Here is a 26,861-nt window from a genome sequence, read left to right as displayed (position 1 = left end):
CAATCTCCTCGGCAATACTCATCTCTGAATCAGTCTCACAATATTTTCTTTTCATTGACTGCAAGAGTTAACAATAATTTATAACAATTACAACCAAGTGCAAATTACAACAACACATAATATTGAACCTATACGACGCGACTCCGTAATGTCACAAGGGCATAGAAATTACCATCCTTCCAGCAGGGGGTGGTGGGAGATATGGTTGTGGTATACGCTCTGGACAGGGTGCAGAGAATGAAAATTCTTCTAGACTATAGAAATCACCAAGAAATTCAAACGCCGAAACAAAATCTGGGGAACGAAGAAACTCCATTGTCAATGCCATTCTGACATTTCGGGCCACACAAGATAACTCAAATCTAACAGAATCAGCTTCTGATCCAAAACGACCGACATGACATCTACCCAACAGACACTGTTAAAACTTGTAGGCACCGCAACTTCTCTAATGTCAGAGACTTGTGCTTACTTTCAATCTTGCCAGACCAAACAACAAACTCAAAAGAAGGTACATTTAGGCTCCGAAGGTTCCTCTCTATACAAAAAAATGTACCCATCAAAAACTTCCTCACAATCGCATATCATTTCCCACAGATATTTCGCCATGAAATTCACATCAAATCCCCAGGACCTCAACAAATCTATCTCCACAACCAGCTTGTAGAATTCTTTAGTAACCACTGCCTTCATATCTAGCTTGAAGTTGTACAACTTATTCATCGTCACAATGAAAATCTCCCACAAATGAGCCAAAGTATCTATATCTCGGCACTTTAGTGACTGGGGATGCCATTTCAAGAAATGCTTAAAACTATGACTATTCACATAAGCCACTAGCGCCACAGAACTCTTGCCTACTAGCCAATATTCATCAAAAGTTCCACACTCTACATTCCATCTCCACCACTTGTTCGCCTTCTCCCTTTTATAAAAATCCCTCACAGAACTCTTCTCTTTGCGAAAATCATCAAATTCTGCACACAAATCCGAGATAAATCAAATCATTGGTACCGAATAAAAAGAAACAATCGATCAATCAGTACTACACTATACTTCCATTATTAGATATCACATAAGCCATACAACGAAACTGAATTGAACAGTCTCATGAACACTGACAATAGGAGACTATATTATACAACCTATTTTAGACACTAAATAGTACAGTCCAACAACATCTACATATCTATTTTACATGGAACAACTTTTTAATTTACAATTATTAATTAACTTGTTTGTAAGCAGCTTGTGCACAACATTATATAAGCTGATAATGACACCATCAAAGATTGTGAAAACCTATATACACTGTGCACAACAATGAGGATGTTACAAGAACTGTGCCAAGGATTGTGAAACCTATATATGCTAACAAATCTTTTCTTTTTTTTTGCATACCACACCTCTGAGTACATCAGTAGGAGAGATCAGGTGATGTCTAATACCAAAAGTATGAGATTTATTAAGTGATATACGAAAACATGTACTGGTCTTCTCACACATCCATATCTAAAACATGATTGGGGGCCAAACATGATAATCAAAACCAAAAATATTATTTACTCAAACTTCATTATCAAATTGAAAACTTAAAACTTGTTATCAACACCTTCAAATGATTGAAAATTACCAGGAACACAAAGAAATTGTTTCTCCTTCAAATGATTCTCTTTACCCTGCTCCAACAACATTTTTGTGGGAAAGAAACAGAAGGCACTGTAGGGAATTGGCGGGGAAAAGATGGGGTAACTTTCTGATTCTCCAAGAATAGATGTGTGGGAAAATAATTAGAGATAAGGGAGATAAATATAGAGACAATTTGGCATGAACTATAGGGAAAAGAGAGGGAACTGAAATGAACTTCATTGGATTGGAATGCGTGGAAGAGGGAGATGAAGATGAAGTCCTCTTTTCTAACCAAGTATAGAAGATGATGGCTAGAGAAAGAAGAAGATGAAGTCTTAATAAGAAAAGGTTCATCGGGTAATTATACCTGTTGGTAAAAAGAGTAAAACGGTATTATCAACAGAAAGGCAAAAGGGCATCACAGTAAATTTATGTTTTTTGGTTGACATCAGCAAGTGAGTCCGACGTCCTACAGTGGAATAAATTAGTGGTCAATATTTTCAACGCCCAAAACTGGTATGCTCGCTAATTTGACGTCCGATTCTGGTATTCCCCATATGAACTAACCCGAATTCTTGTCACCTCCAAAACCATTCTTCAGAAACATGGTATCACACTATCACTAAGATGACTCACATCACCCCACATTTCGATGTCCAATCCTCTTCATCAGATAAGTGAAATACATTCACAGATGTATTAAGCACTTTGCCTACAGATTTTTCCTTCGGGAAAGCTCGCTTGTAGAGTGCTCTTAATACACCCCCATGAGTAACGACAACTACACTTTCACCTGCAACGGAAAAAACAACCACATCAGAACTTGAGCAGGAGAAGAACTAAAGGGGATTTTTTTTTTATAAACATCTCCTACTCCTTAAAGTAGCTTGTTTAGACACTATTTTATTAAGTAGCTAGATTGTGTACATTTGTTTCAACCCAAAAAAAACGAAAAAGAAGCTTTTCACCCAAAATGGAAAGCATTTCTTTTTCGTTGTAAAGTCACCTAGTTGTCACATGATAAAGCTTCACTTCAATATTGTGTGTTCAACACCATTACAGCCTTACAAACTGAATGCAGAGGTATAAAAAAAACTTAAGATGGTAAGCACCCTTTCTTAATCATTGTAGAAAAGAAAGAAACTCGTAGTAACTTTATCAAGCCATTTATTGACAGACATATTATTGAGTTTAAGTTAATACGAAGTAGATGAGCCAAAATTTGGTTTATGTTCTAAGAAAAACTTGTAAGAAAAAACTATTAGAAGAGTATGTTCGCTCTGTATATTATAATGGACATAAAAGTGGTTACTCGATTAGGAGAAAACAAACAGCTGAAGATGAGCTTCATGTCATACAACTTTTACGTGGAGTTTCAATGGGAGCTGGAGTTCTTCCCTGTCCATCTGATGGACAGAAAGAATCGATGGATGGAGAGCTTACATATATATAAGGGATCGATTCGAAAGAGTGGTTGGATCAAAAGATTGAGAAGCGTTCTACATGATAAATCCAGACCGCACAAGCGGACCAGAATTGAGCATTTTCTTTGTCAGGGGTCAATGAAGTTCCAACCTGCTTTTGTATGCAAATCATATGTGATTAGTATGATCGTCTCTTTTTAGCGCTATATAGTCCAAACCAATCTCCTACTAGCGCCCAGGCATACGTGAATAGTGCATTTATATTGTTATTAGAAGTAATTATTAAGCCAAATTCTTTTAGTGATGATGCCCCGGTTCATTTGTGCATGGTAACGTGGTCAAAGACTATATGGTTCATGAGAGGTAATAAGTTGCATTAATGTATGAGTTAAACATTAATGGGGATGTTGCAATAAGCAACATATAAATAGGGAGTGTAATAATCACATTTCTAATCATCGAATGAATTAAACAATTCTTTCTTTCACTATTAGTAATCACTAGCTTTCGAACCCGTCCTACGAACGGGTGTCGTTATATTAAATTATTCTAAAAAAATATTATCAACTATGTAGAGCTATGAGATATGGAAATTATATTAATCACTCATTCAAATTTCTTGCACCACTCTCTATAAAAAAGAATGCACCAAATCTTGATAAAACCATCGACTTATTTTTGTTGTTAAGTTTAATAATGAGACCCTTCAATAATAGAAGTTTGATTGAAATTTTGTGAGAATGTCCAATGTAGCGAAGATGATATTGAAGCTACTTAAATAATAAGACATTTCCAATCATAATAAAAGAATTATAATAAACACTACTTAAAATGCAAAACTATACTTGTCGAGACAGTATATTCTCCCTACATATAATACAACTATGTTTCGGGGTTAGTCCAATGCATTTGCATCAAGTTTCTGATTTTACGTTAATTATTCTTTGATGCTAGTTCAATGTAGTTGCATCTAGTTTCAGATTTCATATTAATTATTTTTTGAGGTTAATTCAATGTAGTTATATCAAATTTCTGATTTCCCATTAATTATTCTTTGATGTTAGTTCAGTGCAGTTGCACCAAGTTTACGATTTCCCGATACTTATTCATTAAGGTTAATTCAGTGCAGTTGTATCTAGATTTCAATGTTTCGTTAATTACTCTTTGAGATTAGTTCATTGCATTTGCATCTATGTTCAAATTTTCCATTAATTACTCTTTGAGGTTAGTTCAATACATCTGCATCCAGTTTTTGATTTTCCATTAGTTATTTTTCGAGGTTAGTTCGTATCTAGCTTCCAATTTCCAGTTATATATGCTTTGAGGGTAGTTCGATGCAGTTACATCTGATTTCCGATTTCCAGTTAACTATTCTTTGAGGTTATTTCAATATTGCATTTGCATCCAGTTTCCGATTTCTCGTTAAATATTCATCAAGGATATTGCATCCAATTTATGATTTCCCAGACTATAGTTAATCAATGATTTTAGTTTAATGCAGTTGCATCTAGTTTCTGATTTTCCGTTAATTATTCTTTGAGGTTAGTTCAATGCAGTTATATCTAATTTCCGATTTCCCGTTAATTGTTCTGAGGTTAGTTCAATGCATTTGCAGCAAATTTTCGATTTTCCTTTAATTATTTTTTGAGATTTGTTCAAAAATGCAGTTGCATCAAATTTATGATTTTCCGTTAATTATTCATTGAGGTTAGTTCAGTGCAGTTGCATCTATTTTTCGATGTTTCGTTAATTAGTTTTTAGAAAAGTTCATTGCATTTGCATCTAGTTTCCGATTTCTCATTAATAACTCTTTGAAGTTAGTTCAATACATCTGCATCTAGTTTATGATTTCTGATTATTTATGCTTTGAGGTTAGTTCGATGAAATTTCATCCAGTTTCTGATTTCCCGTTAACTATTCTTTGAAGTTATTTTAATGCATTTGCATATAGTTTCTGATTTTCCGCCAATTATTCTATGAGGTTAGTTCAATGCAATTGCATTCGGTTTTTGATTTCCTGTTAATTATTATTTGAGGTTTGTTTGATGCATTTTTGCATACCGTTTCCGATTTCCCGTTAAATATTTTTCAAAGATTTGCATCCAATTTCTAATATCCCGTTAGTTATTCTCTGACGTTAGTTTAATGCAGTTGCATCCAGTTTCCGATTTCCCGTTAATTACTCTTTGAGCTCAGTTCAATATATTTGAATGCAATTTTTTATTTCTTTTTAATTATCCAATGTGGTGTGTAATACCAACTTTTTACTGATCCATCTGTAGTGTCCTTGCAAACATGACATAAAAATAAATTATGCTTTATTTACTATATGGGATCATCAAAGATTATCCAGTTCCCGATTTCCCATTAATTATTCTTTAAATTATACATGACTCACTATGTGAGATCTTCAAAGATTATCTACGAACGAATCCTATCATATTAATTATTCTGAAAAATATATACAACTATATATGTATAATTATTATATACAGATATTATATTGATCACTTATCCATTGATAAAACCCTTCAACTTTATTTTGTTGTTTAATAATGGAAGTTTGATTAAAGTTTTGTGAGATTGTCTAATAAGACTAAGTTCATATTAAAGCTACTTGAATAGCAAGGTTGTCACACCCCGAATTTCGACAGAATTCGGAAAAACATTATTTGTTCCTGACTCTTTGATCTCCGAGGTGTGACGCACTCTCCACTTCCAAAAACCCATAAACAGTTTAAATATGCGGATAATTAAAAACCAATTAAAAATTTTAACTTAAACAAAAGTCCTCTTCATTACAAAAATTAACAAATGAAAATGCAAATAACCTTATCTCAACTGAAAATCTATATCACCTCAAAGGAAAACAAAGGCTATCTTGAATTGCGATGCTAACGCAAACCACAAGCAGCAACCAATCTTCTTCAACATGAAACCTGTCAAGACTTATCAACTATGTTCATTTAATGAACACACCCGATAAGCAAACATGCAAATCGGGTCAGCATTATAAAATGCTGGTGTGAGTAGCTCTAAAATACAACACATATTTATACATATACAAACACAACTCATAAGGCAATTAGTTCCTCCACCGAGGCGCCTTAACTCCCAACAACTAATACGACATTCTTAACTATAATAGGTAAGGCAGGTAGTTCCTCCACTGAGGTGCCTTAACTTCTAACAACTATTACAACAAACTATACGCATAATAAATAAGGTATGTAGTTCCTCAATCGAGGCGCCTTAGGTTCTAACATCTAACAAATAACCAACCAAGCATATTATATACGTACCGCATTTCATGCTCAATTACAGAGTGGGTCGTCTCTGCCCAAGTAATTAGTTTGACCCACACTTCTGCAAAACCATATACAATCAATCATCTATCTAAAGATACATCAATAAACCACATATTACCATAATTATATTATTTAAGGCTTTCTTTGCGTGTCCCTAAAATTACGTCGTATCTATGTCTTACCTAGTTTCCCTGGCTACCACAATCGCTTCCCAACGCTGAACATGTACATCCACATGCCTCCCCTTACATAATGAACCACTTCGTGCGTAACTACCCTGAGCGGGATGCCGCACACCAGGTAACCCTCACACGAAAGCCATTATGTAAGTACTGCCACTATTCGGCATAAAATATCGCGCGTCTCGTTCTAATTTTGTGAACGGAATAATCAAGCCACTATTCGGCCACGATTGCCCAACACATGGGCCAATCAACATCTCATATATATACACCCTACACAAGGGCCAATCATATCACATACGCCCACACAGGGAAAATCACATGAGTTGTGGTAGTCAGGGTCTAGGATTTTCGTTACGTAATTTATTCAGGTGTCATACATTTATGACTCATAATAATTCCACTATATCACGTGCAGGTCAAATACCTTATTGCACTAAGCCACAATATTTAGAAACATCTCAATTATATCTCATAACTACTTTCATCCTTTTACGTGCCAATATATTATTGCACTACGCCACAATCCCGTGGGAAATATCTACAAATACTCTACTAGCATCTCACAGATAAAATAATGGAGTGTCTATACATTTATTTCTCTACAACTATTACATTTAATATATATATCCCAACATATTATATAATGTCACAATATCAATGTCAAATCTTAATTCGATAATGACCACCAAATTATACCCTTTTCGACAATATTTTATTACTACATTTGTCCATATTCTTAAATATATGAAAAACTGTAAAAAGTCAACATTCCACGGTCAACGGTCAAAGTAAAAGTCGAAGTCAACACATCATTGTCGAAGTCAACACATCATGGTCGAAGTCAACACATCATTGTCAAAGTCAAACTGTCGTTTCCATGTTCGACAGGTTCAGAGTCATAGCCATGGTTCATGGCTAAGGGCAAAGGTGCATAGCTCAAGGGCTCATGACTAAGAAAATGGTTCGGACCCAACTGGCCAAGCCCAAACCTAAAAACTCGGCCCCAAAAGTTTAAACATTTAAAGACCCAATTAGATATATTTTAAGTTATATGACCAGCCCAAAAACCAAAATTAGAAACTGGCTCAAAACACCAATGGGTTCGGCCCGGAGAATTTAACTGAAACCGGCCCAACACTTAAACTAAAACTAGTCCACAACTTAAACTAAACTGGTCCGAAACAAAGGATTAATCCGGCCCAATAACTAACTAGTGTTTAGGCCCAAAAACTTCAACTGAACTGGCCCGAAACACAAATGGGTTCGGCCTAAAAATTGAACTGAAACCGGCCCAAAGAAAACTAATTAGTTTTGGCCCAAACAACTTAACCTAAGTTGGGCCCAAACTAAACCAAAATAGCCGGCCCAAAGAAAACTAATCAAGGCCCAAGGGAAACCGACCCAGGCCCAACTGACCCAACAGGTCATCTTCTCCCTCCAGCAGCTCTCTCCTCCACCACTTCCAGCCACCACCCACCGGCGCTCCAAACCAAACCGAACTAGCTCGGTTTTGTACCCCCCCCCCCCCCCCGAAAAACCCCATCTTTTGCTACCCTCAAACTCGAGTTCCCCTCACCTCCACCAGCGCCAGCATGAATTTCGGCCAAATCGCGCCTCCATTAACGCCTCATTCAAACTCCCAACAGCCCCTCTCATCAATACTCACACACACCCACTACTCCTAACTGTTGGTTCAACCCCAAACACCTAGATTATGACCCCTGCAAATTTCGATTAGTAGATTTAACGATTTCTAACTTGCGCCGCCATTAACTCACTTTCAAGCTTTAACAGTCTCGTCCAATCAGTACTCCCACACCCCCCACTACAACCAAACACCATTCCACCAAAACCACAACAAGAGTAGAGTTCAAAACCGAAATACAAAAAGAGTTTAACCCAAACACAGGCCGAAATCTCTGTGGGGCTTGCGCCGCCATTGATACTGTTCCAAACGATATATCCATACCCCGGTACACGCGATGCACAAGAACGATACCGGACAGCCGGAGGATTCATTACTCTGGGGCTTTAGCCAAGAACAACCCAATAAGCCTCGGCGGTTTAATTACAGATTCCCACGGTTTTCAATAAAACTAAAAGGTATCGAGAAAATACATAAGTAGAAAACTGATCGAAAACACTCGGCAGTAAAGGTTTTTGTTCACTAGTAAAACTCTAGTTTCGGTATAAAAAGAAAAAAACGTAACTACTCACCTGTATTAACAACTCCTACGAATTCATCATAGTCCAGGGGCGTCATGGCCCAACGCCGAAAGCAAACCCGGCCGCCTCCATTTTTATTATTTTTATTCTCCAAAAACCCTATTCTCTAGAACAATGTGATTATATACTTGGGTATGAAACCCAAGCCCAACACAGACTCGGGCCCATAAATCAGGCCCGCGTATCCCAAATCCAATCCAGCCGATTTTTAAATAAATAAATTAAATTAATTAATTAATCAATAGATAAATACGTATTTTAAATACGGGCGTTACAAAAGTGTTTCCAATCATATGAAAAAAGATAAGATAAACACCGTTTTAAATGCAAAACTATACTTATCGAGATATTCTCACAACATATAACACAACTATATTTTGGGGTTAGTTCAATGTATTTGCATCCAGTTTCTGATTTTCTGTTATTTATTTTTTGAGGTTAGTTCAATGCAGTTGTATCCAGTTTTAGATTTCTTGTTAATTATTCTTTGCAATTAGTTCAATGCATTTGCATCCAATTTCCTATTAATTGTTCTTCAAGGTCAGTTCAATGCATTTGCATCCAATTTCCGATTTTCTGTTAATCATTGTTTGATATTAGTTTAATACATTTGTATCTAGTTTCCGATTTCTCGTTTATTATTTGATGAGGTTGCATTTGCATCTAGTTTCTAATTTTCCGTTAATTATTGTTTGAGGTTAGTTCAATGAATTTGCATCCAGTTTCCGATTTTTTGTTAATTATTTCTTGAGGTTAGTTCAATGCATTTGCATCCAATTTATTTTTTGAAATTAGTTAAGTGTAGTTGCATCTGGTTTCCGATTTTCCGTTAATTATTTTTTAACATTAGTTTCACGCATTTGCATCCTGTTTCTAATTTATAGTTAATTTTTTTTAGGTTAATTATTCAATACATTTGCATCTAGTTTCCGATTTCCTGTTAATTTAATCTTTGAGGGTTAGTTTAATGCATTTGCATCCAATTTCCGATTTCCCGACAATTATTTTTTGATGTTAGTTCGTTGTATTTGCATCCAAGTTTTGATTTCCCGTTAATTATTCTTTGAGGTTAGTTTAATGCAGTTGTATCCATATTCCGATTGTCCATTAATTATTTTTTAAGATTAGTTTAATGCTTGCATGTGCATCCAATTTCGATTTCCCGTTAAATATTATTTGAGGTTAGTTCGATGCATTTGCATCTAGTTTTTTGTTTCCCGTTAATTGTTCTTTGACGTTAGTTTCATATATATATATATTATATAATTTAATTTTATATATGTATTTTTTTTATTTACCAATTTTTTAATTTTATATTATATATTTTTATGTTATTTTTTCCAATTTAACTAAAATTTGTTTTTTTTAGTTTTATATAATTTATTTAAGCCACTTTGTTAAATCAATAGTTATATAATTTATTTAAGCCAATGTTCGCTTTAACTGAATCTCGTTATTCCGCTAAAATTGGAAATTATAAAAGTCAGAAATTTAATTGGAATATGTCGTAATTATTGTGGCCATAATTATGATTTTTGAAATCCTTAACTATGACTAAATGTCTAAATCCCACAGTGGATGACACATCAAATTGATCCAACTTTATTTGTTAGGCCCATATATATAGTGCATACAATACGATTTTATTTGTTTTGGGTGTACACTGCTACTTATTTTATGATTAGTTTACTTTTTTTCTTTTTTTCCCAGTCACATGTGTGGTTAACAAATGTTAAAGCAACTCAATTCATTTTTTCCTTTAAGTTCTTTCAAAGTTTCATTGTCAATTTCTAGAAAGAAACTTTGTTATGTTAAACTTCACCTGAGATTAGTGTGAAAACTATTCTTTGTGGCATAAGGATTGTAGGAAAATCATTTTTGATTGAAACTATTGTTTTTAGCAATTTAGTTTTTTGTCTTTGTTTTTTTCCCGTAATTAGCTATATTGTTTAGGAAAAGTTGGAGACTCTGTAAAACTCTAGATGAGATTATTTCTTTATTTATATCCTACTTTTTCGTAATTAGTAATAGAGTTTAGAAAAAACTTGAGTCTTTGTCAGTGCTCCAAAAAATAAATGGGTGAAGGTATAGCTATAATATATATCTAAGGATTTTGATTTTTTTTTTCATAATTAGTATTAGAGTTTACAAAAAATTGGAGACTCTGTGAAGTCTTGAAAAATAAAGCCAAGAGGGTATAGCTATAATATATATCTAAAGACTAGCATTTTGCCCGGCCCATAGCCGGGATTGTTTCATCCAAGAGGATGGGCTTGATAAATGAATTATATTGTTTAATCTCTCAATGTGCATCTATCATGATATATATAAGAGCAGAGAAAACCGTAGAGATATTGGAGTTTTGTATCTATGAGTGATGGATAATGATTCGAATCTGATTAATATGAATTTGATTCCAGCGAAAATTGAGGCTTTAGTCAAGTTGACTTCAAAGTTTGGGAGGTTCCTGATCTGGTCAAAAACTGGAAACAGTGCCAAATCTAAAAAAGTGCATTTCTTTTGTTTTTGGGGGCACAAATGGCACACACCCTTTGATGAGTTCCTAGAAATTATATCTGAATAATTCAAATGAAAAAGGTACACTACAGTTCCATTTGTTACAACATGCCCAGTTCTTCTTAGATACGGGACCTGGCTGACTTTCTTCATTGAACAACTCATAAATGTAAGTGCTGACAGGTATTGATGGCTGGCTAGGGGGGCCTGAATTATTGAGCACCCAAAGTCGATTATTGTTGTAGGCTTCTGCATTTTCTATAGTGGCAGCAGGCTCATTGGTTCCACCAAACCAAGGCCATCCTGATTCTGTCACAACAACAGGAATCCCAGAAAAATTGAGTGCTACCATGGAGTAATAAGCGGCATCAACCATCGCATCAAACATGTCGGAGTAATGGAAGACAGTGTTCAGATCGACGATCTGTTTGATTGAAGAAAGTGGCTGGAAAAGAGCATATTCAATCGGAAAAATACCATCTCCATCAAAGCAAGTGGAGTGCTTGGGTATTCCTCAAGCTATTTACAGTGTAAATATGGTGCATAACTGAAGCATTTTTTATCGTGATTGGAGTGGTTATCTAGATACTCGAGCATCGGATCAATGATGACTTTCGAGGCCCACCAAGACGAATGCCTTTTCAACCTGATGCAATTGGATGGGCAACCTTGCTAAGCACATGTAGACTTCACTGTATATGAAATCCCGAACTTTGCATTTATACCTTAAAACTTAAATTAAACATAGATGGTAGAGAGTTATATACCCAGCAAGGGGACGGGCAACTTCCAGCATATCTATTAGCCCATTTAGCTAAACTGATGCTAATTCTTCTCCTTAATTTACGCTCTGCTTGCATAGCATTTTGACACAAACCTGTTGTAAATTGCATCTAGAAGTCATTCATAATGTTTTTTACATAAGGTTGCAGATGCTCCGCTATTTGTACCCCTATCAAAAGATTAATGCCAAATTCAAAAGAATACTCCCTTGAGACACTCAAAGGTTAATATCTTATATATGCAAAGTTTGGGAATTTATAAGCAAGTTTTTCACTTATCATTGCTTTGTTCCATGATCGGGTGGGTATAGATAATTCCAATTTTGGGTTAGGTACGGTAACTGTTAGGTTTTCTCATACAGGTGAAGGCAGTCTATGTTAAAAGCTTGTAGAAAAATGTAAATCAAGATCAGTTAAGAGAGCTGAAAAACGACGTATACAAAAGCCATTGAGATGGAGTACAGGCACAGTAGTCACTAAAGAAGTCATAAGAAATACTAAATACAAAAGAGTAATATCATATACATATTGTGCTACGACAACTTTCAATGTTTCATAGATTATCGAGGGCAAGACTCTCTCATTGTATTTCTCTCCTAAAGTCTTGTGAATGGTAGGCAAATAAGATGGAGGAAATAAAGACACCTTTAACCACCAGAATAGAAAAATCAAATTTACCTAGTCGAAATCTTCTTGCATCTCTTTTTTTTTTTTTTTTGTTGTTAAAGGTAATTGATTAATTATAAAGAATAAGGATTACATGATAGCAATATATTGACTTCTTGCATCTCAACAAAGTCAATATATTGATGCCAAATTTCTATTTGAGTGACATCAGGTGGCTTTACATGGAAATACGGCCTCCTTAAGCGAGTCTGAAACAAACATATCTTTGCATCCAAATCACTTGCATTATGAAAGAACAATTATCCAGTAGATAAATATTTTTGCAATGCACTGTGGCTACGCAAGATAATTGGGGGATCAAGGAGGCACTTAATTACAAAAGAGATATCCCTATTGTCATACATTTTAAATAACAAAATAAGATGTTCTTAGATAGATTAGAGACATACCTATCACAATAGCTATATAGCTTTTTCCTTAGATGTTTCAGAGTCCAGATGTAAACATGAGCTACAAAACTCCATTTTTCCTGAGGATACTCAAATTCAATATATTTCCCTCATAAAAGATAGCACCGATAGTCCTTTTCGACAAATGATATTCCTCTTTCAAATAACCTATCCGAAAAAGTTAAAAAGGAATCATCAATTTTTGTACAATGCTCTATTGCTTTACTACTACACACAATCAATAAATTCCTCGATGGAGTTGAATCTATAATTGAGAACAGATAATGGTAAATAGGAATTGCAACATGATATTGTCTACAATAAATGCATTTTTTTTTAAAATAGTAGAAAGCTGAAAAGACCTTATTAGAAATGACAAAACTGCAAAGACTTCACGTGTCAAACAAAAATACTACTAACATTTTTCAGCAATAATAATGGATAAGTTTTACTGTACAACTCCTATTCTAAACTTGGCATGCAAAGTACTTGTAGTGCTTATGCCAAATAAACAATGAAACCCAACGGATTTGATTGACTATGCATACCTGATTACCTATATTGGGTACTTGGGTATATCTAATTATTACATAAATATTTGTAAGGATACTTGTTAGTTTTTACAGATTGTCAACATAGTTCATAACCAAATGCCATTTTTCTTGACTAATTTTAAGAAATCCGATTTCCTATAGAGGTAAAATAAATTTCATATGCCTCTAGCACATAGTTACCTTCTAACATTATTCTAGGATCTTAAAATAACAGCATGGAAAAGCTACAGTAATCAATCCACAGTTCAACACAGTAGGTCATTGACTGAACCACACGTTCATAAATGTCAACAACCTTGTCTACAGTGCATAAAAGTGCTTTGTGACCAAATAATCGAGTAGTAACACTTTATATAGGTTTTTGTTCATCGTATAAGCAGAAATTGCAAAAAGCACAACTCAAAAAAAAAAAAAAAAAAAAGAAGGAGGTAGGTAGTAAGCACTTGCTTGAAATTCAACCAAATAATATATTGAAGAGAGACCAAACACACATCTGCAAACATTCTTAAATAGAGTTTGATAGCTACAGATCCAGTGCTAAAAAAATAAAAATAATAAAAATGTCAGAAATGAGAATCAAGATATATAAATTTTAGATTTTCCTCAATCTCGTAATATGGACATAAAGGAATAGTATCAAAAGGTGATAGAATGTTGTATCAGATTCGGCGTCAAGGAAATATTGCAAAGCTTTCATATAATGTTATTACACCTTTGTAAAAAGATTTAATACACATGCGTAGAGATTCAAGGACACAGAGAATACGTACCAAGACACATGCAGGTTACAGGCTCTGGTCATATGGGCACCTGCAATAGGTTTTAAGATAGTCTCATCAGCATTAGCAACAACGCTAACTGTATTTTCTTTTTCCATTATATCATTTCAAGTTTCTCAATACCTTAATTCCTCTAGCTTTCTTTCCAGTGAGGTTTGTGTGAGTTCGTTATCGCCTATCCCAACACCTCATCAGGCATATAATGTTCATGCTCTTTAGTACACGTATCGTTCCCGATCTTGCAAATGATGCATGCATATATATATATGATTATATTATGTAGCATACATGTATAACTAAGGTGCCAACAAAATAATAATACACGAATCCAACTCCCAAATGACCAAGAGTTAATTAATTATGTTTAGAGTCTCTAAAAGTAATAACTATGATGTTAGAGACAATATTGTTCTTAACAATTAGGGTCTGCCCGCAAGAACTAAATCGCCTATCGGAATATTAAGCTACTACTAGAATTTACCTGACTCAACACTCATAGAAGAAGGTGGACTTTCTCAAAGAACTAATTCTACAACTCTCATAAAAGAGGCCACATCTTACGCTAGGAAGAGAAGACTAAATGGGGGAAAAGATCGAGGTGATTTAACACTCAATTGTATTATATTCTATTTGTGTGTGGCATATTGGCATGTATACTTTAGTTGCAATGACACTGAGTTGCATAAAGTACTTCATCTAACGAAGGTCGTCGGAGTTGTTGAGTTGGTTAATCATGTCATATGTTTATTATGAGTAATCTATGTTCTTAAATTCTTGGGTTTTTTAGACTTTGGTCCTACGCATAGTTGGTTTATTAGACTTTGGTCCAGAAAATCTTGAATATTAGACTTTAGTCCTAGTTCTGTTTGTTCACCGTTGGTCAATCTGCTTACATACAACTGAGTTGACTAACGGTGAACAAACAGAACTAGGACTAAAGTCTAATATTCAAGCTTTTTCTGGATCAAAGTCTAATAAACTAATTATGCGTAGGACCAAAGTCTAAAAAGCCCTAAATTCTTTCCATTTACTAAAAAATTGCAGGCCAAAGCTAATCTAAATGCGTAGTATATTTGACATTGATTTTAGCTCAAAGCCTAAAAAATTACTTATATAAATTATGAAGTACCTTAATGTAGATTGTCCAAGTAAAAACCAACTTGCTCACTACGAATCACTAATACAAAGCAAAGTGGTGAGAACTTACCATAGACCATACTAACTGTAATGAATCACAAAATAATATAACATTAATTAACGCAAGAGGACGAAGAAGGAGAGACAAAGAGAAATACTTGTTGACCAATTCCTTATTATCCTATTCTCCAACTATTCTACAGGGCACTCACCACCTGAATCAAACCAAAAATCTAATTTACACAAATAGTACAACAAACATACACTGAAAATGCAATAATTCAAGGACCCAACATCAATGTAACAGAACAACGTAAATTTCAATAAAATTCGAACAAAACGAACTGAAAATCTCAACTTATCTTCAAATTTAAGCTTATTGCGCAATGCCCAAATTGTAAAAACCAAACTTACCTTCGAAAATAATGATGGAACTGGAGATCCCTTGAAAAGCTTGCTAAGAACACCAAGACGTTTGGGTTTCCAATTGGTTAAGATGATTAATTTTGAGAAAAGGACGGTGAATGGTCTGAGAAGGATGTGATAATCTATATATGAAAAATCTCTAAGAAGGACACGATCATCTATATGTGAAAAATCAGTAAAAAAAAAACTTGATTATAAGTTGTCAATGGGTTTAAATTAAAAAAGGAAAAAAGATGAGTATCTTCAAGGAAGAAAAGATGATTAATTTTGAGGAGAGGAGGTGATATATTTGGAGAAAAGAGAGTTTTGGTGAATTAAGAGTCTTTGTTTTTATAGGATTCGTAGTTTGGAGTCTGCAGGTTTTTTTGTTTTTCAATCAAATTTTCTGTTTGTATGATTTGTGGTTATATCGTGAATTGGTTTAAAGAGTTGGTGTGTAATTGGTTTGTTCTTAATATATGCATCTCGAGAACATCTAAACAATCTCGAGAACCATCCTACGTCCAATGAAATTTAGAGCAAGGATCAATTTGTAATAAATCAAAATATTGTACTGCTTTGTAATTAACTTTGTGTCCTTACTTAAAAATTGTGATGTGGCCTCCTGAAAACCATATGAGCATTTTCGCCCACTGTGCAATAATAGATTTAGATTATTTGTTAGTTTGCATTTAAACAAGTTTCTTCTCTTGATCATTTGTGATCATTTTGTTGTCTAGTTACCCTTGTTGGTAACATATATTATAATTGTAATTTAGTCGGATTAGTTTCTCCTAAAAGCATTTTCCCGCTTTTGAAACACACTTTTCATTGGAGATGTTGGAATCTCTATTGTATTTCAAATTACTAGTGTGTGTGTGTGTGTGCAAAGTGTAGGAGAAGAACATAGAATGTTCTCTACACTATTGTGTGTAAAAGATAGTCCCACATTGGTTATCCACTACTAGCTATGTAAGTATATGAGTTTCCAATAGAAAACTAAAGAAGATGTATAGGCGTATAACTTTAAATACTCCAAACCCGACCAACCTAACACATTACTCTTCATGCATAATTCAATTTCACATAAACCATTTGTGAGTTGGTATATTTCTTTGACCACTTCCACGTATGTGTCAATACAAATTTTACCCTGTTTATTTCCTATAGAAACACATAATAACATAATAGGGATTTGACAAGAAGTTGGAAAATAATAATAATAAAAATAATAAAAACTTACTCGCGTAAACAATTAGAGGAGAACATGAGGTTGAAATAGGGGTGCCTCTTTTTTCTGAAAATCCAATTTTTCCGAATTCCGATACGATATTTTTCCGAATTTGGCCATGATATTTGTGTTCCGATATCCAAAATTCCGATATCCGATTTTTTCGAAAAATAATTGGATCGGAATTGGATGTGTTTTCAAAATCCGATCCGATCTGATTTCCGATTAATTTCCAAATTTTTAAAATATAGCGGTCTATTTCATATAGTTACTAAATTATAACTACAGATAGTTTACAAACCAAATAAAACCCCTAGAGAAGTAGAACATTGTCTCTCTCACAATTTCAAAAAATCAATATTGTCATTCTAGTACATCTCTCAATTTCTCCCATCTTCCTATTTACTGAATTAATGCATTAACATGTCATGAAGAAAAAAACTTGCTAAATGAATGTATTAAAAGGTCTAACTTGTTTACTAAATTAATACATTTCAAAATGATTGCTAAATGAATGTATTAACTGGATAAAAAATAGTTATTCTAAAAGAGAATCCGATTATATAATTCAAATTTTGATTTGCTTCTGTATTTTGCGGATTCCGAAATTTCTGAAAATTTTCCAATTTTCCGAACTTTCCGAATTTGAAAAAAAAATCGTCATCTGAAAAATAATTGGATCGGATTTGGAAAGGATATTGCCATCTGAAAATATTTGGAAATTTTCCCGAAAGCCCTTCATCCGATCCGAAGTCACCCCTAGGTTGAAATGTCGAATTATCTCAACACATAGCCTCGTGACTCAAGGGCCAGCCCAAACCTTCATACAAAATGGCCCAATGGCATAACATCAGTTCGTTGGGCGTGAAATAATAAAATTTGAGGACAAGGTCGGGCTTAAATTAAAACCATTCATGTCATAGACTGAAGTCCATGTCTAGAGGTTACATTTTGGGCTAATTTTAAGCACACTAGCTCATCACTCACTCAGTCACTCTCAGTATCTGATCTGGGTAGTTTAAGCGCCTATTAATCGCTGCTTAATCGGCGCATCAGCGCTATGCGCCCCTCGACCGATCCGATCAAGAAAAAATTAAGAGGTCTGAGCGGGTGCAATAAAACGGGAAATTTCTTCCGCTTAATCGCCGATTAATCGGAAAATCGGTATAAAAAAAAGCGCCGATTAGTAGGTTTACAGGTTTTGTTTTGTTTTTTTTAAAAAAAAATCAAGTCCAACAAAAAGCCCAAAAAAAAAAAAAAAACCCACAAATCTATATATTGAAAACGTTTCACTTCACCGAGAAAAAATAATCAAAACCATAAAAAATGAAAAATCACCAAAGAAAACTCTTAGGCCAGCTAAAACTCCACCACTTAGGCTTGTAGTTTTTTTACTTTATTTTGTTTTAGGTTGTTATATCACTTATATGTGACATATATATTATAAGTTAACTAAGGCGATTAATTTCGATTAATCCGATTAATCGCTATAACCTCTTGGAGCTATTTGTTCCCGATTAGCACTTAGCCGTTTAAACTGCACAATCTCTGATACTCTTGTTTAGCTATTTTATTAATAACCCATTAATCCGTACTTCTCATTTGCTTCCTTTTTTCTGTCACTTTCAAAAGAAGGTCATCTTTATGAGATACACCTTAAGGATTGGACCATGACTAATATTCAAAAAAGAAAAAGAAGAGGAAGTGAAGGATAAACGAAAAGAACTATTAGTCTACCTAAATGACTATTCAGCTCTCATCTCCTGTGGGTGATAGCAGCGCTTCCCATCTAACTTTCTCCTTTTTCTTTGGTAGACAATCTAGTTGGGCATAACAACCCCCCCCCCCCCCCCCCCATCTACATCCCCTTCATCTTTTAAGTTATGTTTTTGATCAACTATCAGGTTTTGGTGGTCGTAGGTTCCCTGGTTCTTTTGGGTCGCTGTTCATACAGCTGAGATAGGAGATATGAGAAACTCCACAGATATAGAGATAGCTCATTTTGAAGCCAATAGCAATACTAGCCAGATTGAGGCTCTTCAACAGAACATGAAAAACCTGTTCTTTGGAAAGAAGGACCAGGTAATAGAGATAAAATGTATTAACATAGAAGAAACTGTCAATGAGGAGCTCACTCTGGTCGGGAAGCTATATGGTGGATATCCTCTACAGCTGGAGGAAGTTGGAGGAGATGTACATAGAATCTGGCAGACAAAAGGCAAAATAATGCTTGAACGTCCAGACAGAGACCATGTCAAGATCATATTTGAAAAAACACAGGAATGTCAACATGTGCTTAATAATGGACCTTGGATGCTAGAAGGCCATATTTTCTCTGTAAAGGAATGGCTTAGAGGTAGGAGGTTGGAAGACTACCAATTTGAATTAGTTAAGTTCTGGGTTCAGATATGGGATCTCCCAAAGGAAAGGATTAACAAAGCAAATGTATGGAAGATTGGAGCTGAATTAGGGAAGGTCATGGAAGCGGATATATCTTGTCCACTTGAATTTAATCAACCGGTGGCTTGAGTTCGAGTAGAAATGGATGTTAAGGAGAGGTTGCAGAAGGACCAACAGATCAAACTTGAGACAGGAGAAGAGTTAGTGGTTAGACTCAAGTATGAAAAGTTGGAGGTGTTCTGCTACTTCTGCGGTGTCATTGGTCATGACCAACTTACATGCAGAATACGCAACCAGCACCGATATGAGCTAATAAAATGTGGAGGAACTCTTAAGGATATCAAACCAAATTTCACTAGCCAGATGAAAGCAAATAAGTTCTACAATGGGGTTGTTTTTTCTGGCAAACAATCCCTTACTATAGCTGGCACCCCTTCAAAGCTTAGGTTTGAAGAAACTTTGGCGTCGGAAAGAGCGAACTGGGTTTATGGTGGTCGGAAAACTTTTGCACGAACCAAACAGGACAAATGGGTCGGGTCCACATCATAGGATACAGGGGATGGCAAAGACAAAAAAAAAGGACACAGAGGTGGGGTCTGAAGCAGGGCTCACAATAACAGATGCAACGGCTACTCCAACGGTAAGTTTTCAAACGGTCACTGTGACAGCAGAGCCTAGTCCAAATGTTGAACAAGACACTAGGCCTCAGGCCCAGAGATCAGAAGCAGAGGCACAGGGGCTAGGGCAAGAAGGCCTACTTGGACGGGAGGCGCACCAAAGCCCAACGGTTAATCAAATGGGCCTAGACCTTGTTATGGTGGACACCAGGGAGAAGTTGGGCTTAATTAGTAGTGTTTGGCAAGACTTGGGACAATGAGATGGAGGCCTATCAGGCTAGTCCAACAAAGTTTTCGGGCATCCCTAACAAATCTAATTAGGTAGAGGGGATGGTTGACAAGTGTTTTCTTAGTAGGTCAGATGAAGCTAGTAGTTGTGACCGTGTTTATCCATCAACCACAAAAGCAATATCAGGTTCCAAGAATGGTGTCTCGAGCCACACAAGTTCTGAACCAGTTCAACAGACAGAAAAGCGAGAGAACCAAGCAGATCATAAACATCTCTTCCACAATAAGGCTACACATGGTAGAGGGTTTAAAATCATGGCTTCCCGAGGTGGGCAAGAGAAGGGTTCTAGATCTGAGGTCAAAGCAAGACTGGAAAGTGAAAAAAGGGAGCAAGGAGAGAAGTCTCAAAGAAAGGAAAAAAGGAAACTTGATCTCAGTTATGAAAAGGAAGGGGAAATGGTGATGAATGGGGGAGATGGTTGGGTCAAAAGAAGCAAATGGGTAGTTGAACAACGCTCAAAGAAAGCCAAGCAAGTGGCAGCTGATATGAGAAGTCAAGGGAAAGGGACCTACTGATACCACCGAATGCCCAAATAGTGCATCTCTCGAGTGATTTAGCAACATCCACTTCTTCAGAGGAGCACATTGAGATAGATACCACTACTGATCCAACCCCAATAGAATCAGAAGGTACAAATGATACAACATCTAATGAATCTAGAGTCTCGGAAGAAATGAATGGTGAATATCAAGCACCAATGGAGATATACTACTCGGACAATGAAGAGGAACTGGAAAAGGAGTTGGGAAATCATAATCAAAATGACATAATGGGATATGAAACAGATGAGGAAAATCCGATATACCAACCAACACCATTGGCCATGGATGATTCTACTATGGACCGGAGCACTCTTCAAGGTCAAAAAGAAGGACAGAGGGAACAGAAGTATGTTGGGCAAAGTAATCCAGAGTTGCAACAGAGGCTTGATGAAGAGTATAACATGGGGGTTCCTTACAGTGGAGGTCTATCTTCTCCTCCAGGGTTCGCGACGAATGTCCCATCACAGCTGCCTTGGTACCCATGACGATTCACGCCTGAAATTGTCGGGGGATAGGTACCACCACGGTAGTTCAGCAACTAAAGGACCTGACGGGTAGATATAATGTAGATATAGTTTGTTTAGCAGAAACAAAAGCTAGTAAGGAAAGTATTGGTAGTCTCAGTAAGAAGCTCAAGCTCAGTGGGCATTTTGCGGTTCTAGCTCATGGTCTAAGTGGAGGTCTGGCAATGCTTTGGAAAGAAGCAGTGGACTTGGAGATTCTTGGGGATTCCCGCAATCAAGTCACAGGTAAAATTTCAAATTATTTCAGTTCTGAGGATTGGTTCTTTTCTTTTGTGTATGCTAAACCAGCTGCCCATAATTAGAATAAAGTTTGGGATGAATTGAGGGGACTAGCCCCTCTGATTCCTGGACCTTGGGTTTTGTTTGGTGACTTTAATGCTATAACTCATTTGAATAAGAAGATTGGAGGGAGAAGTATCATTACCAAGAGTATGCATGAGTTTAATAGCATGATAAATTATCTTGGCTTGGTAGACTTGGGTTTTAAAGGCCCAAAGTTCACATGGAGCAATAATCGGATATCAGGTGATCATGTGCTAGAAAGGTTGGACAGAGCTCTGGCCTCTCCTGAGTGGTTAGCTCTGTTCCCCCGTGCCCTTGTCCAAACTGTTGATAATGCCTCCTCTGATCATATTTCTCTTATTATAAATCTGGACAATAAGGAGGAGAATAATCTTAGACCTTTCAAGTTTTTTAATATGTGGCTTACTAATGATACGTGTAGACCTGTGATTGAGAATGCTTGGAATGCCATAACACATGATCTCCCTGATAGTAATCTTATCCATAAGCTCAATAAAACCAGGAATGATCTTTCTTTATGGAATAAATTTTTGTTTGGTAACATCTTCACTAACATTAAGGCTACTCACAAGGAATTGGATAGAGTCTTGGATAAACCTTTCTCCATTGAGAATTATAATAAAGCAAAAAAGTTGAAAGATACTTTGCTAGGTTGGTATGATAAGGAGGAGGAGTTTTGGAAACAAAAATCCTCCACTGATTGGATCAAAGATGGGGGAAAAAACACCAAGTTCTATCATCTTTCCACTATATATAGAAGGAGGAAAAATAAAATAGATAAGATAAAAAATGAAGATGGTAATTGGAAAGAAGGAAGAACTGCTGTGGGCACTTATCTTAACCACTACTTTACTGAGATATTCACTTCTGATAAACCTGAAAGGGATGATCAGATTATGAATCTGTTTCAAAGTATTGTGAGTGAGAGGGAGAATGAGCTTCTCACCAGTATCCCTAACAAGGAGGATATTTGGAAGGTGGTAAATAAGATGGGCAGTCTAAAATCCCCTGGTCCTGATGAGTTTCAAGGAGTGTTTTATAAGAAATGATGGGACATTGTTGGACCCTCTGTGGTTTCCTTTGTGCAGGATTTCTTTACAAATGGTTACCTCAACCCTTAGTTCAATAAGACCTACATTGCTTTGATACCCAAGGTGGTGAATCCTGACCATGCTTCTAAATTCCGCCCTATCAGCTTATGCAAGTTTGGGTACAAGATTATATCAAAAGTTCTTACAAATAGGCTGAAAGGTCTTTTGAACAGGACTGTGTCTCCTTTTCAAGGGGCATTCATCAAAGGAAGAAGCATTGGGGACAATGTAGGTCTTGCCTGTGAGGTGTTTCATAACATGAAAAACATGAAGACAAAGAATGAGGGCTGGTGTGCACTTAAAATGGATATGGCTAAGGCCTATGATAGGGTGGAATGGGCCTTTGTGGATAACATTTTTGAACAACTTGGGTTTACCAATAAGTGGAGGAGCATGATTCACCAATGTTTATCCACAATTTCCTTCCAAGTCATGCTTAATGGCTCTCCTCTGGAGAGGTTTTTTCCTGAGAGAGGGCTGAAACAAGGGGATCCTCTATCCCCATATCTCTTCATTTTGGTCTCTGAGGTCCTCTCTAGGATGATTGCTAGAGCTGAGCTCAAGAATGAGTTGCATGGTGTTAAGATAAGGAGAAATTCTCCTGCCCTTACACATTTGCTTTATGCTGATGACTTAATTTTATTCATCAAAGCAAATCTTGCTGAAAGTGGGCATCTTAAGAAGATTCTAGATGATTATTGCAATGCTTATGGGCAGAAGATTAATTTTGATAAATCTAGTGTGTTCTTTAGTAGAAATGTCAACTATAGATAGAAAATAAAACTCAAATGTTTCTGGAAGATGAGGAACTTTGATCCAAAAGAAAAGTATCTAGGTGTTCCCATCATGCTTTCTAGGAAAAAGGCTAAGGACTTTGACTTTCTGGTGGATAGAATCCACAGGAAAGTCAAAGGGTGGAAAGCTAGGGTGTTGTCTCAAGCAGGGAGAACCACTCTCATCCAAGCTGTGATCCAAGCCACCCTATATATTATGTCTACCTACTTGTTGTCAGTAGCAACATGTAATAAGATAGACAAAGCATGTAGGGATTTCTGGTGGAATGGTATAGAACAATCAAAAAGTGTTCACACCATAGGGTGGGAACATATTTGCAAGAGCAAACATGAAGGATGTTTGAGTCTCAGGAAAACAAGAGATATGAATGTGGCTATGTTAGCTAACTTACCTTGGAAAGCAGCCACAGATATCCACTCTCTGTGGACTAGAACCATGTTCGGCATTTATGGCAAGAAATGGATAGGAGATGAGGAAAAACCACCTGACCAAGCTTCTTATTTCTAGAAAGGCATACATAAAACTTTCAATTCCATTAGTGGGGGTCTGATATGGATAATAGGAAAGGGAACCACCATTTCCATTCTGAAGGATCCATGGCTTAAGTGTCTTAATAAGTCTATGACTCTGGAAGAATTGGGGGTGATGGATGACTCTCTGTCCAATCTCCATGTGTCAGACCTTTTTTGCCAGATGGAAGTGGCTGGGATTCAGCCAAACTCAACCAATACTTCCACCCTTTCATAAGTCAGCTGATGCAGGAAATAGTTGTTAGACCTGAGTCTGCCTCAGCTGACAAAATGATATGGGCTATGGAAAGGTTCGGGAAACTTACTATTAAGTCAGCATTTGATTTTCTGGGAAAAAAGAACAGTGACATGGGGCAACGTTCCAGTGTAAACTACAAGGCTATAAAGCAGCTTTGGGCAACCCCTTTGCCTTCCTATATACAGATGTTTATCTGGAAAGTTTATATGTATATGCTGCCCCTAGGAGACAGGCTGGCTGAAAAGAAAATGAAAGGGGACTTCACATGCCCTTTTTGCAATAGAGATCTTGAAACAGCTGAGCACTTATTCTTCACCTGTGACTGGACTAGAGCAGTATGGTTTAGCTCACAAGTGAGACTGCGAATCAATCACTACCAGCAGTACCAAAGCTTGAGGGAGAGACTAGACTTGTTCCTGTCTTGGTGCCATAGTAAGAACAGTGAATTATCTTTGGCTGGGACTCACATCATGTACCTGCTCTAGCACATATGGAGAGCTAGAAATGAGGTCAAATTTGAAAACAGGAAGGCAAATAGGGACCGTATCATCAGACAGAGCAAAGGGTTGGCAGACAAGTGCTTTGATGCATTCAGAGAAGCTTCCTTAAACCCTCAAGATTCTATTAACTCTTTTCATGACTCTATGGATAATATGTTTCCTGAAATACCAAATGATTGTATTGTGATTAGATTTGATACATCATTCAACAGGAACACAAGGTGGGCTGGAGCAGGAGCAATAGCAAGCAATAGTGAAGGGGATATAGCTGGAGCAACAGTCAGGAGATTCAGGGATCAGGAGGTAGGGGAAGTAGAGATGGGTGCAGCTGAAGTGGCAGCTTTGTTGGCCAAACAGCTTGGATATAACAGTTACGTTTTGGAGGGTGACAATTTGGAAGTGATAAAGGTGCTTCAAGGGGCTGACTGTCCTTGGACCCTGGAAATGCTGAAAACTTCTATTTTCTCAATTGTTTTGAAGTTTAGCTCATGTAACTTTAATTGGATTAGTAGGATTTCAAATGGGGATGCAAACTTACTAGCTAAATGGGCTAACCATCAGCTGGGTAGGTATGATCTTCCGAAGTGTATGGTTGACGCGGGTTGTGTTCCAGTTCACCTTTAGGTGATTATATATAATCTAAGTAGTATTGCAAAAAAAAAAAAAAAAAAAAAAAAAAAGGATAAACGAAAAGAAGAGAAATGGCATGTGGATTGGGTTGATGAAATTGATAGCCCAGATGATATCCGGTGGATTGTGGTGATCTAGGCCATCCGGATTGAGAAACGTGTCATAAAGTTTTGAAGGGATATACCATATTACCCGAGGTCATCGCATTTTGTCCTAAATAAAACGGTCTGCGTAATTTCACTAATTTGAGACTGAAGAGATCCTGAGGGGGTTCATCAATTATTGCGAGTGAGAGACAGAGATTTAAGGATGGGGTTATAAAAATAAGAAAGCAGTTTATAAAGGAATTGGTTACGCAGTTGTGCAATGCAAAAAACTTTAACTGTTGGTGAAAAAAGAAGAATATTGAACCCTATATATATATTAACTTCGAAAATATAAGATGGTACATTGGTACATGTACAATGCGATCGATCCCTCGGGCCAAATTTACTCCATGAACATTTACAAAATAGACATGATAACGCGATGATAAGGTTGTGCAGCACCATATCATCAAGGTTTGTTGCTGTATACTTCTACTGCCAAGTGCCAACTCCCTTAAAACCAAAATAATGTACATCTGATTGAGTCGCCTAAAATCCAGTGTTATTTGGGACTAGTTGATGCCCGTGACAGTCGGCACTCAAGATACATTGCGTTTAAATAACTCTTCAAAAGACTATCTCCATGTAGCAATGGATCAATGGTATAACCATTTCTAGTAGTTTTATATTTCATAATCATTTCATGCGTCTCATTTGATACTAACTTGATATTGATATGGAAGTCCTAGAACAACTTCATATGATTGCACACTATTGTCCTCCCCTATGGATAAATGCGCCACATAACACATAACAATGACTATACGAACTTCCTAACATGTTGTTGAAAACTTTTAGCAATTTAACTTGGTACATGAAAGCAAACCACATAAATATGATTTTTCCAGACTTAGTACCTTTAGCATTTTGTTTACAAAAGGGATAGTTCTCAAAAGGAAAATATCCCAATTCTTAATTTTGACAATGGATTTCGCACTTGAAGGATTGCCGGGACCCAATTTCAATGAAATAGTAGATCCTATCAAGCTTGGATCGCATGGTT

General features: G+C 36.2%; 2 protein-coding genes and 1 long non-coding RNA gene across 3 annotated transcripts; 2 read left to right on the top strand and 1 right to left on the bottom strand.

Annotated features, from left to right (window-relative positions):
• Positions 1–12,855: 12,855 nt before the first annotated feature.
• Positions 12,856–15,358, bottom strand: LOC147519286 (uncharacterized). The gene is made up of 3 exons (XR_015214202.1): positions 14,604–15,358; positions 14,472–14,511; positions 12,856–13,315 (listed from the first exon to the last, which is right to left on the bottom strand). It is a non-coding gene; the product is annotated as an uncharacterized LOC147519286 (long non-coding RNA).
• A 5,874-nt stretch (positions 15,359–21,232) lies between these two features.
• On the top strand, positions 21,233–23,793 carry LOC147519285 (uncharacterized). Its single transcript, XM_086594102.1, has 4 exons — positions 21,233–21,524; positions 21,617–21,850; positions 22,100–22,959; positions 23,050–23,793. Exons 1-4 carry the CDS (start codon positions 21,233–21,235, stop codon positions 23,791–23,793), a joined length of 2,130 nt encoding a protein of 709 aa, XP_086450228.1.
• A 776-nt stretch (positions 23,794–24,569) lies between these two features.
• On the top strand, positions 24,570–25,706 carry LOC147519284 (uncharacterized). Its single transcript, XM_086594100.1, has 2 exons — positions 24,570–24,935; positions 25,068–25,706. Exons 1-2 carry the CDS (start codon positions 24,570–24,572, stop codon positions 25,704–25,706), a joined length of 1,005 nt encoding a protein of 334 aa, XP_086450226.1.
• Positions 25,707–26,861: the final 1,155 nt, after the last annotated feature.

This window comes from Coptis chinensis, chromosome 2 (assembly GCF_015680905.1).
Source record: "Coptis chinensis isolate HL-2020 chromosome 2, ASM1568090v1, whole genome shotgun sequence".
Classification (NCBI taxonomy): Eukaryota; Viridiplantae; Streptophyta; class Magnoliopsida; order Ranunculales; family Ranunculaceae; genus Coptis; species Coptis chinensis.
The sequence above is the reverse complement of the archived record's forward strand: the minus strand, read 5'-3'. Positions and strand labels throughout refer to the sequence as shown.

Coding starts and splice junctions, on each gene's coding strand:
- LOC147519285 (XM_086594102.1), top strand. CDS start 21,233: ATGAATGGTGAATATCAAGCACCAATGGAGATATACTACTCGGACAAT. Junction 21,525..21,616: donor GGGGGTTCCTTACAGTGGAG/GTCTATCTTCTC, acceptor GTCGGGGGATAG/GTACCACCACGGTAGTTCAG. Junction 22,960..23,049: donor GTCCTGATGAGTTTCAAGGA/GTGTTTTATAAG, acceptor CTCAACCCTTAG/TTCAATAAGACCTACATTGC.
- LOC147519284 (XM_086594100.1), top strand. CDS start 24,570: ATGCAGGAAATAGTTGTTAGACCTGAGTCTGCCTCAGCTGACAAAATG. Junction 24,936..25,067: donor CAGTATGGTTTAGCTCACAA/GTGAGACTGCGA, acceptor TACCTGCTCTAG/CACATATGGAGAGCTAGAAA.